At 38.6% G+C, this 14,922-nt stretch overlaps 1 protein-coding gene across 2 annotated transcripts in view; it reads left to right on the top strand.

Annotated features, from left to right (window-relative positions):
* The window catches only part of GOLIM4 (golgi integral membrane protein 4), a 74,617-nt gene extending 68,779 nt beyond the window's left edge, over positions 1-5,838 (top strand). The window contains exons 15-16 of one of the 2 annotated variants that reach the window (XM_068546202.1): positions 3,782-3,862; positions 4,202-5,838. In XM_068546202.1, the coding sequence (XP_068402303.1) occupies positions 3,782-3,862; positions 4,202-4,351 (231 nt within the window). In that variant the 3' untranslated portion in view covers positions 4,352-5,838. The remainder of the gene's footprint in view (positions 1-3,781; positions 3,863-4,201) is intronic. The other variant, XM_068546201.1, reaches the window with a different exon arrangement.
* The last annotated feature ends 9,084 nt before the right edge of the window (positions 5,839-14,922 follow it).

Below are 14,922 nucleotides of genomic sequence, written 5' to 3'. Positions count from 1 at the left end.
GTTTGCGTCGGCTTTAGCAGGATAATAAAGAGGGTCAAGTGTGGAAGACATAATTGGCGTGTCTACATTGTAAAAGAGTCACATTTGGCTTCTGGTTATTAGTGTAAGCATATTTTAAAATGAGAAACTCCATATCACTTTGTCCCATTTCAGCAGTGCCTTTAAGATGGATTTGAATTACTTTTGCCCCAAACATGAAGAATATATTACTAGAATAGAAAAGGTAGATTTATAAATTTGAAAACCTACAAAATTTTCATTTGTGCAATCCCTAAATTAAAAAGTAATTTAAATCAGTGGTTCCCACCTCAGATTATATTGACAACTGGTCAGCAACCTAAATTTCCTACAGTAGATCCCAAGAGAAGAGAAGACAGAACTCATAAACAGGTGTTTATCTCTCTAGCCGGAGACATTCATTGTCACTCAAGCGAATGGCTTTCAGGCTTTGCTGTGGCTAAGAATCACCTTGGAAAGTGTGTAAAAAATACAAATTCCTGGATCAGACCTTACCCTTGGAGATTTTGATCCTATCTGTGTGGGGTTTAGGAGTTGGAGTTTTTCACAAGCCCCCCAGCTGATGCTGATGTTTCAGGAGCACGCTGTTTAGAGAAGCAGGCATACGACAGGTCAGTTCTGTAGCTAGACTTTGGGAAGTCTGAACCTCCTGAAACTTCCATGCAAAATTATGTGTACCTATGCCCATTTACTAAAGACTTCCTAACCAAAGTGTTAAAAGGGTCCATGACTCCCCCTACCCGTCCCCCCTCCTCCACAGAGAGAGAGAGAGAGAGAGAAAATTAAAAATCACCGCTTTTTATCTAACCCTTTCTTTGACAGATAAGACATTTGAGCTTCAGAGAGGTTAGGTAAGTTTTCAGAGGTCACACAGCTTGTTATTGTTAGAACCACGATTAGACCCTACCCAGGTCTGCTTTTAAAAGCTACCATGATTAAATATACTAAGCATAGTAACTAAATAGCTGATATGGGCAAATTTTTCTTTATAGAAGTTAGTCAATACAGAAGGAATGATGGAATTAGAAAGTCACCAGTTTTGTAACCCCCTAATTAAAACAGTTGATTTAAGAGCAGTCATCAATGGATGATATCACCAGATGGATGGAGGTCAGGGGATTTTACCATGGAGGGATCAGGCTATAGCTATCTGAGCTCACTGGCCAACCTTAGCTTCACTAAAAGTGGGACAAGCATTATATGCCTCCTGATGTGATGAAAATATGAAATCTACAGCATCATCTCTGAAAAGTCCTTGTTTTGCAAATTGAATCTGAATTCATTCAAGCCTTTAAGCTAACTTCCTTTTATAAGAAATGTGGAGGCTAAAAAAATGAGTTAAGTGATACCTTAAAGAAGCAAATAAATCCAGAATGTGGGTCATTTTACTGGACAACAATTCAAGATAGCATTAAGGGAAAAAGAGGGGAGTGGAACTGGTGTTAGATGTGGCCTTTGTTTGGATCATGATTAGAACAAACCAACTATAAATAGACATATTTAAGACAATCAGGAAAATGTAAGTAAGGACTAGACATTAGATGATACCATGGAATTATTTATCAGATGTGATAATGGCATTATGGTTATATAAGAAAAGTCCAGTGTGTTTAGAAATACATTCCGAGAAGAGTAGGGGTGAAATTACATGATATCTAGAATTTTAAGAATAATTCATCAGAAAATAAAGAAAAGTGATAGGTGATGCAAGCGTGGCAACATTGAGGTAACCTTTGAGCCTTGGTGATGGCTCTAAGGAGTTTATTGAATTATTGCCTTTATTTGTGTGTGCTTGAAAATCTTCACAGTAAAAACAAATGACCTTGTTGTTCATACAACCTGGAGAGTTGAGGAGCCAAGGTTTTAACACAGGTCTGTCTGACTCCATGGTCTGCAGACTACAGAGTCTGGGCCTGTTTTATCAGTGAAGCCTTATTGGAACACAAGCCATGCCTTCTTGTGTACATGTTGTCTAAGGCTGATGCTGCACTAGAGTTGGGTAGTTGCTAGAGACCTTATGGCCAAGAAAGTCTGGAATATTTACTCTCTGGCCCTTTGCAGCAAAAGTTTGCCAACACTGGTTCTTTTCACCATACCACAGTTTCAAGGCAGTTCCCTCCCAACCCCAACTAAAGCATGTTTAGTGTTCACTAGTATATTTTCATTATTAAGGCTGTAGAAGACATGTCTGTTCACTGAAATTGACTGGGGACACTTCAGCAATTTTCAATTAGTGAGACCTTAATATAGTCTGAAATAAGTGCGTCACTGTTTTCGTTACAATGTCCTGGGAAATGCTGTCATGAGATTCCATGACTTAAGGGCAGAAGAGATGTCATTGGCCACTGATAGAAACTGCAGGTAAGACAGAGGTGTCTTCTTCATAGCTCGCTCTACCAGGACACATGAATATAAAATATACTCTATACCTGTCCCCACAATGTATTTATTTGGTGCCAGCGTGGTGTAGGGGCTGAGAGTCCAGCCAACAATTGACTGGTTAGAAGAGGTTCGTGAAGGCTGGGCTCCGTTAGGGCATCTTTGAAGGGTCATCTTTGTAAGCTCCTAACAGGCCAGGGTCCCTCCGAAGTGAGTCTGGTGGGTTGCAGTTCACCCTGCTGAACCTGGGCTGGACACCTTGAGGCAGCCCTTAATTAGTCGTTCCTTAATTGTAACACCTGCATACTTTCCTTCCCTTGCCCATTTCTGGGATACTTATCACACATACACCCCGGCCCCCAAAATTAGGTAATTTTGTGTGTTATTCAAGAAGACTTCCTTTTATGCCGCTCTCCTCAGAGAGATCAGGGTTCTTTCTGGTACCTGGACACTGCATTATGCTTAATTGGTAGTCAGCGATTTTTTGAAATGTATTCAAATGACTTAAACCTTTTGGCATATGTATAGTTTTCAGAATAGTTAAGTTAGAAAATATTTTACCCTCTATTTGTGTGGAATGTGATCATTAAATAGAGATTATTTAGCAAAAATATTTGGATGCTTTCTTTGATTTGCATTTTGAAAAAAAACAATCGGAATCAATGACACATGATTGTAGTAGCATACATGAAGAAAACTACTTAAAACAGAAATGTGTTAGGACACTAAAGAGATGTAGGGATTTGAGGTAGCTTAATAACTATTTTATGAAGAAACTGAAATGTGTTCTAGATATTTTAGCCAGAGAAGTTTATTCTTAATGTTAGAAATGTATACACACAGGTTTTCCTCAGTTTTCTACTACATTATATATAGGTAGTGGTGCCTGATTCCTGTGCCTTTACAGAGCAGCTATTTTTTTGCATTGATTCATTCATTGACTCATTCATTCAACAATATTTATTAAGCAATTGCAATGTGCCAAGTATGCATCTAGGCATTGAAGGCAGTTAGTTGAGTAAGACAGATGGTTCCTGTCTTCGCAAGAACTTACATTCTGTCAGAGCCTTCAGACTTCCAGCGGTTCTCCCATTTAATTTTATAAGGTGAATTTCTTCAGGTGTTATACTTGGAGTGTTAAACAAATCAGAAACTCAAAACACAAAGGTCCTAGATTCTGAATCACGTTGATTTTTTTTGTAGTAGGTGTATTATACATTTCTTCATGGCTAATAGACCAGTCAAATCTCTAACTTTCTTTTCAAATTTATTTTTAGTTTAATTTTATCTCTGCTGCTTTAAATGAACTTTTGGGAAATCAAAGCATGTTGTTGCAAGTGTTGAAATGATCAAGGTGTCACCTGATGTCTCTGGTTTGTTTTAGGTTCAGGAAGATTTGACTGAGGAGAAAAAAAGGGAATTGGAGCATAATGCTGAAGAGACCTATGGTGAAAATGATGAAAACGTATGCGTAGGATCTGCCTATTTCTATTGTGCTTGTGTGCCTGTGCGCTAAAGTATGGGAGATACGTATGTATAGTTGGAAAGATACCAGTGGGTACATCTAAGGTGCCGTAGAGTTTAACAGGCCAACCTAGAACTAGGAAAATTTGTGACAACGTGAAGATTAGAAAAGACTGTAGCACTCGCCTGTTGGAACATTTTTCTGCACTTGTTTTCTTTCTCCAAAAATGAATAACTTCATACTGGTTTTTTGGGGTGTTTTTTTTTAGAGGGAATTATTTATACCACTAACTCTGTGCCCTCTCTCTTAGTTTTCCTTTTTTTTCTTTTTAACTTGAAGGCCGATGAGAAAAACAATGATGGAGAAGAGCAAGAAGTTCGAGATGACAACCACCCCAAAGGCCGAGAGGATCACTATGAGGAAGAAGAAGAGGAGGAGGAGGACGGAGCCGCTGCTGCTGAGAAATCTCGGCAAAGAGCTGAAATGTAGCCGTGTCCGATTTCACAGACAGAGCTCAGCCGACGGATTCTTTTCAAGCTGCTCAAAAATAAATCTGCCTACTGAACTCTAGGATATTTAACTACAGAAATTAAGAATTTAGACTTTTTTTTAACTTTTGTATTAGAAATGCTCATACATTTATATGAATATATTTTGTTACCCTAGGTTAGAGCTTCTTTTTATATTCAAGCAAAACATGAACGAGAAGAAGAATAAAGCAGACCTTAGGCTCTGAATCTCATTTTTCATAGATTATGTGATGTTGGAGAAGACATTGATTTTGTATATGTTTCAAGTTGTTCCTTCTCTGTCTTCTACGTTCCAAGCATTCTGTTGTTTGCCTTTGATGAAATGCAGGATAGAGAATACTGAAAAATGCTGTACAGACATTGAGGAGAATGGCCAGTTTACTAATTGCTGCCTTTCCGAGGTTCTTATGCATAGTTCTGATAGAATTTTCACCAGTCTGTGTATCTCTAGGATAAGATTCATGGACAGAGTGACATACAGTTAGAAAGACGTTTTTGTTATAAAGACATTTCTTTCAGGCTTTTCAGATCAGTTAGAAGAAATGTTTGGCTTTGCTTAAAATCACAGCTCTTCCTCTTGAGAGGAATTAAATTTAAATGTGAGATAGAACTAAAACTCACTTGACAGTATTCTGGACTTAGATATTTCAGGATTCAAACAAGGTATGACACATCAGCATATTAACCTTTTTGAAGGACTGACACCTTGTTTAATAACTAATTTAGTGTGTATGGGTGGCGTTTTCCACGTGAGCACCCCTTTTTATTCTGTAGTCACCCAGTGATAGCTTTGTTTTAGTATCTAATTCTCTACAGTAATATATATTTCCCCTGTGAGCTTTGTGCCTCTGTATGTACTCACTGATGACAAGCATGAATATGAAGACATATCAAATTGTACAATTGAATAGGGTATTTTTCAAAAACTATACGGTGAAATACACATGGTGGTATGGTTGACCCTTATGACTTTTCTGTTTGCTGGGATTGGGTCTGCTTTATGCCCATGGATAGACTTTTAATGATTATGAATTATACAAGTCCCTTAAAATAAAAATATTAAAAATCAAAAATTTCCCATGGGATAGAGACATATTGCAGTCTCCAGTATAAAGATTTTTAACTAAATAGAATTAGGTTACATCATTCTTATGTGTGTGGTTTTATAATAGTACTTTCAAATCAATAAAAACAGATTTCAATTTCTACCATTATCGTATGAATGTAATTTTATTTTTTAATAACCACACTCATGTATGGTTTTGATTATCCCAGTTGAGTGATTATGTATGTATGCCTAGGAATGTTTTGTTCAAATGTATTTTGGATTTTCGGTAATCATGAATCAAATCTTTATGTATAAAAACCCTTTATGTAATGTAAAATGTATAATATTGTACATAATATTCAGAATACAATTATTTTGGTAAATTAGTTTGTATTTTTAATGTCCCAATTGCAGTATTTAATTATTTGAAACTTGGTAATAGTCAATAAAGCTATAAAAAGCAAGTGATAAATCTTTGAAAGTATGTGATTTTTTTATTAGTTTCTGATCCTGTAACATTATTCAGTTCTTTTTCATAAAAGGAAAAAATTTTAAGAGGAACCAATGTATATTAATGAATTATAAAATGCCTTTCCCAATCTTTCTCGACTTGGATTGGCACATGAGTTTTTTTTTCCCCCCCTTTTCAAAGGAAGAGCTAAGAATTTTTATTTTATTTGAGCTAGTTTTGGAGGAAGAAAAAAGAGAAATGTAAGAGAGTGTCATGTGCAAACACACAAAATAAACAAAAAAACTATTGACTCCTCCCTGGGAAAGCAAACAGAACGATCGCAAACCATTCTACTCTGTATGGCACCAAGTTACAGGGCTGTTTAACCTAATGTGTGGAAGAGAACCAATCACCCAGAACTGATCTACATTAATGAGATGAGCAGAAATAAAATGCCACTTGTATTTACCTTGCCAATTAATCTATGACTTTTGGTGCAACCCATATGTCAAAGGATTTGGTACCAGTGACATAATCAGAAGGGAAAAAAAGGTACTTTTTTTTAAGGCCAAGTACAGTGGAGCACAAAAATGCTATATTAGTACAGATGTAATGACTGGGTATTTATGAGTTATTGAGTAGGATCTAGGAGTAAGTATAATCTGAGCCACGTGGAGGTCACAGTGACTCTGTTGTAAAGGAAAATGATGGACACTTACTGAATGCCTTCATAGTGTGAGAAATGTGAAAACAGGACCCACTTTATCCCCTCAGTGCTCCTTTAAGTTTGATGGAATTCCTTTCTTATCTTACAACCAAAGAATTTTGATTTCCTGAAGCTTTGAGTTCTTTGTTTTGTTCTTAATTCTCATTACCTTGTGGTACATTGTCGTATGGCATGTTGCACAGCATTTTTTAAAAAAAGTCAATTTCTACTCTTGAATTATCTTCTTTTGGCTTCCCTTCTACTATCTGTTCTTAGTTTTCTTCTAACCATCCTGGCTACTCTTTCCCAACTTTTTTTTTTTTTTTTTTTCAGGTATCTCTTCTGCCTGCCCCTAAAATATCCGTGTTTTTCAGCTTTTGTCCTGGAGCCTTTTCTCTATCTAGCCTACTTCTCTCTCATGTCTTGGACATGTCTCCCAATCCATCTCCTCAACCTAGCTTTCTATGACCCGTCCTACCTTAAATTTATAATTTTCAAAGTTGAATTTGCCTTCTTTCCTTCCTAAAACTTACTTCTCTTTCTAGGTTCTGAATCTCAATTCACTAAGTTTCCCAAAACAGAAGCAAAGTTTGTCCTTGATTCTGTCCTCGCTCCCTATTGATGCTACCAAAATATCTTTACATTTGCCCATTTTTTTCATCCCTACTGTCCTGGCTCAGGTCCTTGTTATCTATTACCTGGACTATTGTAATAGTCCCCTAACTTGTCTCCTCAATTACCCTCTCCTATCCCTAAAATCTGTGCTACTGTGATATTTCTAATGATAACACTAACACTACCCCATTATAAAATTATTTAATAAATCCCTATTGCACATAGGAAAAGTTCCAAACTCCTTAATATGACTACATAGTTCTTCATAACCCATCTTACTTCTTCAGCCTTATAATTTGTACTCTAATTCTGAATCATAATAAATATGACTCATCTTTGCCAAGCCAATGTCATAGTAACCGACCTTGACTCCTGTCTTTAGGTGGGAAGTTGATTTTGACCAGAGCCAATAATATTACCCCATATCCTGGGACAAAGTGCTTGATCCAAGATGGGCACGTGACCCAAGACACACAAATTCAATTCCTTCCCTGGGATTTTGGTTGAAGGGCAATTCTCCGTGGTGTTTCTACACATCCTGTGACAGCTTTTATCCTGGGCTTTTTCAAGGATATTTGCCTATCAAACAGCCAGACGTTAGAGATAGTATCTCCCTCTGGGTCAGAGGACATTTTTGTTCCCTGGCTAGAATAATAAAGATAATGTCTCCCCGCAGGGTGAAATTTGAGCAGGTTTGCTAGCAGTCCCTCTCTAAGATCGAAAGTTTCTTAAGATCAGAGATCCTTAGGGGTGACACAAGCCCACTGTGGGTGCAACATCTACCTGGGATGCTACACATCATCCCCATGATGCTAGGGGACCAAGGGGGAACTGATGTGAACAGTAAGCTCACGTTGCCCCGCTGTGCCATGAGAATTACATGTCTTTGAGCCAGCAGTCTAGAGTCTTCTACCAGCATCCATGTAACTGTGGCAGGCTAACTTGTTAGCTTGTAAGGTAAATCTCAGACCCTGCACAATTACTGACATTTTTGCAGCCTGGAGCAAATGGAAAATAGCACCTGTCCTTCCTTTTCAATAGCAAAGCTACCGTTTGTAAATTCACATCAGTTGGTATCTATTTTCTCAGCTGTGTGGAGAAAATAGTCTACAGAAGTAGAGAATAAACCTCACCTGCAAAGACAAGCAAAAGGCAGGGGCAGAGATGAAGAGAACTGTGACATTTTTTTAGTCTTTATATCTTGCCATCCCTGATGCCAGCCAAGTAGACCCATAGGTTGATTAGTGAGCCAATAAATTCTACTTTTTCAGTTGAGCCAGTTGGAAATGCATTTCTGCCACTCACCACCTGAAGATTCCTGACTAATACTTGACTAACGTTCAGTTCCTTTAAATCACCATGCTCTCCTGTATTATGATAAATTTGCTACCCCCAAACACTGTTCAATCATTATTCACTCTCCTCTCCTTTCCCTGGCTCACTGCTTTAGGTCTCACCTGAATACCAATTCTGGGAAGTGTCTACTTCTCACCCCCACCCCTGTCTAGGCTGAATATCTTTTCTATGTCCCCTTATAGCATCCTGTGTTTCACATCACAGTACCTCCCACAGTACATGGAAATAGCCTATCAATGTGTCTATACTCTCCTTGACATACATGTTCTGTGAGGGTGGAGAACTTATTTCTCTTGTTCATTGTTGATATCCCAAGCACTTCAATAAATATTTACTAAATGAAATCTTATAATCCTCATCTATGAAATGAGAGTATTATTTAAAGATCGTACAACACGTAAGTCACAGAGCTAGGATTTCTTCCCAGGTGAATCTGATTCCAATGTTAATTCTAAATATCGCCAGGGTTCTATGGATCATTACCCAGTGTCACATTCTGAGTTTCATATATTAAGAAGATGTGTTTTAAATTTGGCAAAAACAAATGTTACAGAAGTAAAAAAAAAAAACCAACAACAAACAAAAACGAGTGAACTCTCAGCTATAGGGTCTTGAGGAAGAACCAAGAAATTGGAATTATTTGCCCTGAGAAAGATATGGTCAAAGGAAAACGTAACATTGTATGTCTATCTTCTATGAAGCATCAAGTATAGCATGAAGAATAAAGAATTTCTTGAGAAACAAGTGAATGGAGTTGTGAAACCTAGAGAGGTTTTCAAATCACAATATATTAAATAATTACGATTTTCAAGAGCCATGCCTAAGCCAAGGAAGAGATGGAATATCCTCTTAGAATTTCCTTGGGTCTTGTCACTAACTATTACAGCAGGGCCAGTTGGTACTATGGAGTAGGCTGTGTCCATCCATTGCTTGTCGTTTTGGCTTCACACCATTTCCTCTTCTGTTCTTCATCTGTAGAAAGTCCTGTAACCACTGGAGTGGGCCCCAAACCAATCATTGGACTTCATCTTCTGGGATTTCTATACTGAGGTTAGATAAGAGAAATGCTCTCTTGGCTGCTCTAGTGATGACAGGAATCATATATTTGGAGGTTCCAGGAGTCACACTCCTTATGACATGGAGAAAACTCAGTTGCAGCAGAAAAACTGAAGCCAACAGAGAAAGACGAACAGGATTGGGGTGTAGGGGGGAGCGCAGGAAAGGTGGGAAAGGGTGAGAGACAGAATCATAAAGAAAGAGAAGAATGGTGTTCAAATTCCCAGGTTCTGACTCCCTTTAATTTTATTTGCTGATAAATGTCTCTCCCTCTTTTTCATGAAAATAGTTTAAGGTTCTTTTCTATCAATTACATACTAAAGACTACTGACTTACTTCCAGATTACATTTTTACTTATGGGATGAGAGGAAATACTCTCATTAACTTTTAGTCATATTGCCCTAAATGTAGCAAGTTTTAATAAATAATGGCATGCTTTTTGCCAGTCTCTTGATCATCATTTTTTCTCTTAGATCTGTCTTTAAGCCCAGAGAATCTATCATAAAAGCTTTGGGATTATTGTAATGAAGTTAATAATGCTCATATATCCCCATCTTGAGTCTGTAAGATTGGCAAACTTTTTCTGTAAAGGGCCAAATAGTAAATCTTTTGGTGTTGTGGGCCATAGAACCTCTTTTGCAACTACTCAGCTTTGCTGCTGTACTGTGAAAACAGCCAGGGTAAATGTGTAAAGGAATGAGCATGGCTGTGTTCCAATAAAACTTTATTTACATAAACAGCAGGCCAGATTCGGCCTATAGACTGTAGATGTCTAGTCTAGATGATCCAAATGCTTGCTGTAAAAACAATTATTTCAATAGAAAATAGAGCATTTTGAGATCTTCTGGTATCAAGGCTTTCTAGTTCTTTCCTATAATCCCTTCTATTTTAAGTTGGCAAGCACTCAACATTATCCTAGCTGTTGCATTTGTACACTATTTTAAGTGATTGGAAATGAAGTACTTTTGTCCTTTACCATCTTGGCTGACCTTGTTCTCACCACTCTCCCTATTCCCTTGTTCTCACTAATGGAGCTTGAAATTAAACGTCATTTCTGTTTATCTGTTAACAACATGCATAGCATTCCCCATAAAGTACATGTCTCTTAAGGAACTGATTCACTGTAAAACAGGGGTTTGAGCAAGATGAGATGACTTCTTTTGGTCTGGTGTGTTCTTTCTCCTTCTTAAGACTTAAGGTATGAGAACCAATTGCCATGGCTGCCCATTAATACATTAACAATCATGAAATTTGTGATCTCCACTCCGAGAGTTTTTGCATTCTGTAGGTGTCTGATTACTGTTAAGTTGATGCATCCTAGTGGAATTAGACTTTTTTTTTTCATAAAGGCAATGTAAGCACATTTTATATTCCCTTAGCCATATCCAATTATCTTCTGTGGTGGTTTTAAGATTTGTCCACAAGATCTGACAGTTTTCCTTCAAAAGATGGAGTCTAGTTTCCCCTCCCTTGAGCGTGGGCTAGACTTAGTTACTGGCTTCTAGCAAATAAAATTAAAGAGGGTTGATGGTGTGTGACTCAGAAATTTGGTCAAAAAAGACAATGCAGCTTCCTCTGTGCCGTCTCTTAGAAGCCAGCTACCATGTCATGAGGGTATTCAGACAGCCTTATGTTGAGACCTACACCCACGTGGCAAGAAATTGAGGCCTCTTAGCAACAGCCACGTGAATGAGTTTAGTGTGGACCCTCCAGCCCCTGTCAAGCCTTCAGATTACAACTTGATTGTAACCTCATTAGAAACCCTGAGCCAGAACTACCCAGATAAGTCATTCCTAGATGCCTGGCTCACACAACATATAAGATAATAAATGTTTATCATTTTAGGTTTTGGAGTAACTGGTTACACAACAGTAGACAACTAATACATCTTCTAAGGGTGTTTATGGCTCCAAGCGGAGAGGCCAGTGGTGAAGGCAATGTGCAGCTGCATGGTATAAATAAGCATCCAGCCAGTTGCTCAGCTGGAAGCCAGGCCCAGATGTGCAGGTGAGGGAAGATGGAGTTCAACTTAACGAGTTGAATAAACTTAAGCTAATTTATTTGTTCAAAATTATTAGATTATTTTTGCCAGATATTAGTAGCCTCTAATACAGTGGTTCTCAGCCTTAGCTACATATCTGAGGAATTTCAAAAGTATCAATAGTGATACGTGGATCCCACTCCCAGAGACTCTGAATTAATTGTAGTAGGCTGTAGTCTGGGTATCAGGATTTAAAATTTCCCCAGGCGTTTCTAATGTACAGCTAAGACTGATAACTACTGCTTTAAAAGTTAGAAGTTGGAAAGCATAATGTTTTCCCCCAACATCTCTCTATCGGATGGTAAATTACAAAGAAATCAAGTCTCATACCAAATTTGCAAAGCAAACATTTAGAGGTAAGCAGAGACAGAGACATCAAACTTCTCTGAAGTCTCAGTGAAGTCACAGATACCTATCCTTTTAGGCACTATCCTTTTAGACAGCCATGAGGCATAAAGGATTTGCTCATGCAGATCCTATAATATTCTAGGGACAGAATTCAGCTAAACGTCTGGTCAGATCCTGCGCCTGACAATCTTCCTTGACAAGGCCCATGGCCTTCTGCAATGGGTGATGGGCTCACCAGGTGCCCAGTCCTCTCTGCGGGGGGTGGGGGGAGGTGCCTGGGCAAGACTTCTTCCAGGTCACTCACATATTTTGAGCAACATTCATTTCTACAATGAAAAAAAAAAAGTCTTTAAGAGCCATGATCCCAACTAAACACATACTGCAGATTTGAGCTGAAGTGAATAGAAGATCTTGTGATAGCAGCCTCGGGAGTGTGGGCTTATGAGGGCACCAGCTTCTCAGCCCTGGAAGCACATTAGAGCCACCGAAGAAACTTTTAAATAAAGATCCCAATACCAACCCCACTCTAATTTAATCAGAAACTCTGAGGGCAGAGCCTAGGCATTGGTATTTTTTAAAAACCTCTCAACAAATCAAGATTGGCATTGGACCCTGAAGGGGTTGTAATACACACAAGGGAGTTTTTTGGGTGGAGAAACTCTTCTATGTTCTGATTGTGAGAGTTTTATACAAATCTGTACATGTATTAACACTCATAGAACTATACAACAACAAAGGAAAAGGTCAATCTTATTGTATGATAATTTTAAAAATAAAATATTATACCTATTAAATTCTTTAGAAAAGTCTCAGAGTCTAATGTACAGCCAGGGTTGGAAGTCACTGGCTTAGATTCTTTCAAGGGCGGATCCACCAACTCTGAGAACAGCATTCACAGTTAGTGTACCACCAGCGTTAACTTCTTAAGTTAATAAACCTCCCCTCACCGTACATATGCACATGTCCACATATATAAACTCACCACATTGTCTATGCGAAAGTATTTTAAAGTAAATTATAAATACTGTAATACTGAGGTAGAGCTGTCTTTTGCAGATTCACACTGGGGAGTTTCAGAATATTACAGTGGGGAATTACATGAGTTAATAGTTCTATTAATCTCTGCACTTGGAGAAAAAAACTCATAATGCAATTGCTTTGCCTCAGAACAATGTTTCTCAAACCCATAAACTGGGGTCTTTATAGAATAACAAAGAATCCCCAAAAGAGAGTAGTTTGGCAGTTTAATTAGTTTCATTTCTGAGTAGGATCACAGGAAGAAATAAAGATAGTTTATATCACAAAACAGTGTGCATGAATATGTGTGTTTAGATTACATAAATGAAACAAAAGTTTCAAGAAACAACTCATGCCTCTCTTACTTTATTTTATTTCATGGCAGTGTTGGTCATGACTCAGTATCTTGCTATCATGATGCACTAATGGTGAGAAAATCACAGTTAAAACACTCTGGGAGAATATAACCAGGTGCCTATGCTTCTTCCTGCCACCAGGCAAGGAGACAGATAAGAATTTGACCACTGGCTGCACCATTCTCTAGCTTTCTGAAGTTAGACAAAATTCTTTATCTTTGTGTGCTTCCATTTGCCCACTCGCAAAATGGGAATAATCACAGAAAACTTCATGCTGTGGTTGCGATCACTGAATCCTCATCTGACAAACTCAACTCTTAAGTTTCTCTCCCTCTACATTTAAGACTCACTGAAAAAGAGACAGGACATGGACACCCTGAACTATTTCTGAGTTTGGAGGCCAGAAGGCTAAACCTGAATTTATCGTCTTTTTCCTTTGAATGATGAATGATGAAAGTCTTATCAGAGCTTTCAATATGTGAAATATCCAAAGTTCTAAAAACTTTTAAAAGGTCTAAAACTTCTTTAATCTCCAATGATTTGAGATACTCTGGTTGGCACTTTGCTTGGAGGAAGAAGAATAAATTAAGCAGTTGTTCTGGCCAAAGAGAACTGAGCAGTGATCTAAGTTGATCTGTCCCATCCACATCCTTACGTTAAAATAACCAGGAATATTTCACTTCTATGAATTTGCCTTATGGAAAACCAACAGTATATAAGGGAAAATGAGACGATTATCCTAGCTAAAGAAAAAGGCGTGCAAACAGTCTCAATGGAAGGGCATGGCCACACAAAACAGTTCTGGTTGAATTCCTCACCATTCACTCACCCCCAAGGCATCCCAGGGCATCTGGGGACCTAACCGACTAAGCAGAGTTTATTCACATATTCACCAGGGCACTTCCTAAAGCTTTATAGACATGGGAAAATATGCTATATGTATAGAAATATAAATCATGCAAAATGCAAGTGAATACTAAGAAATAAATCACAAGGCAGGCAACCCGGCTACTTCGTTCAGCCTCTCACTTGTTATTTTGGGCAAGGGCTGGGGGGTGGGTAGATGCTTATTGTCTCACCGGCAGCCAGTCCCGCTCTTAATTCACACCTTGGGCAGCAGATCTAATTCACTAACATGTGCTGTTCAGCCTGATGTCTGTTCAGGCCAAGACCAGAAATTTCTCCAAGTCCTGGAGGAAAACAGTGACCCTGATGCAAATTTCGCGGCTAAGTTAGCCTAGGTCAATACATTTAAATCTCCAAACTGGCGTTCAGATTGCAAAAGCTATCAAAAAGATTGCTAATCCTGTGGCTTCCCTGGTGGCGCAGCGGTTGAGAATCTGCCTGCCAGTGCAGGAGACACTGGTTCGAGCCCTGGTCTGGGAAGATCCCACATGCCGCGGAGCAACTAGGCCCGTGAGCCACAACTACTGAGCCTGCGCGTCTGCAGCTTGTGCTCCGCAACAAGAGAGGCCGCGATCATGAGAGGCCCGCGCACCGCGATGAAGAGTGGCCCCCACTTGCCGCAACTAGAG

The sequence above is a fragment of the Eschrichtius robustus genome, chromosome 6 (genome assembly GCF_028021215.1).
Source record: "Eschrichtius robustus isolate mEscRob2 chromosome 6, mEscRob2.pri, whole genome shotgun sequence".
Taxonomy (NCBI): Eukaryota; Metazoa; Chordata; class Mammalia; order Artiodactyla; family Eschrichtiidae; genus Eschrichtius; species Eschrichtius robustus.
This window is presented reverse-complemented; position numbering and strand designations above follow the sequence as displayed.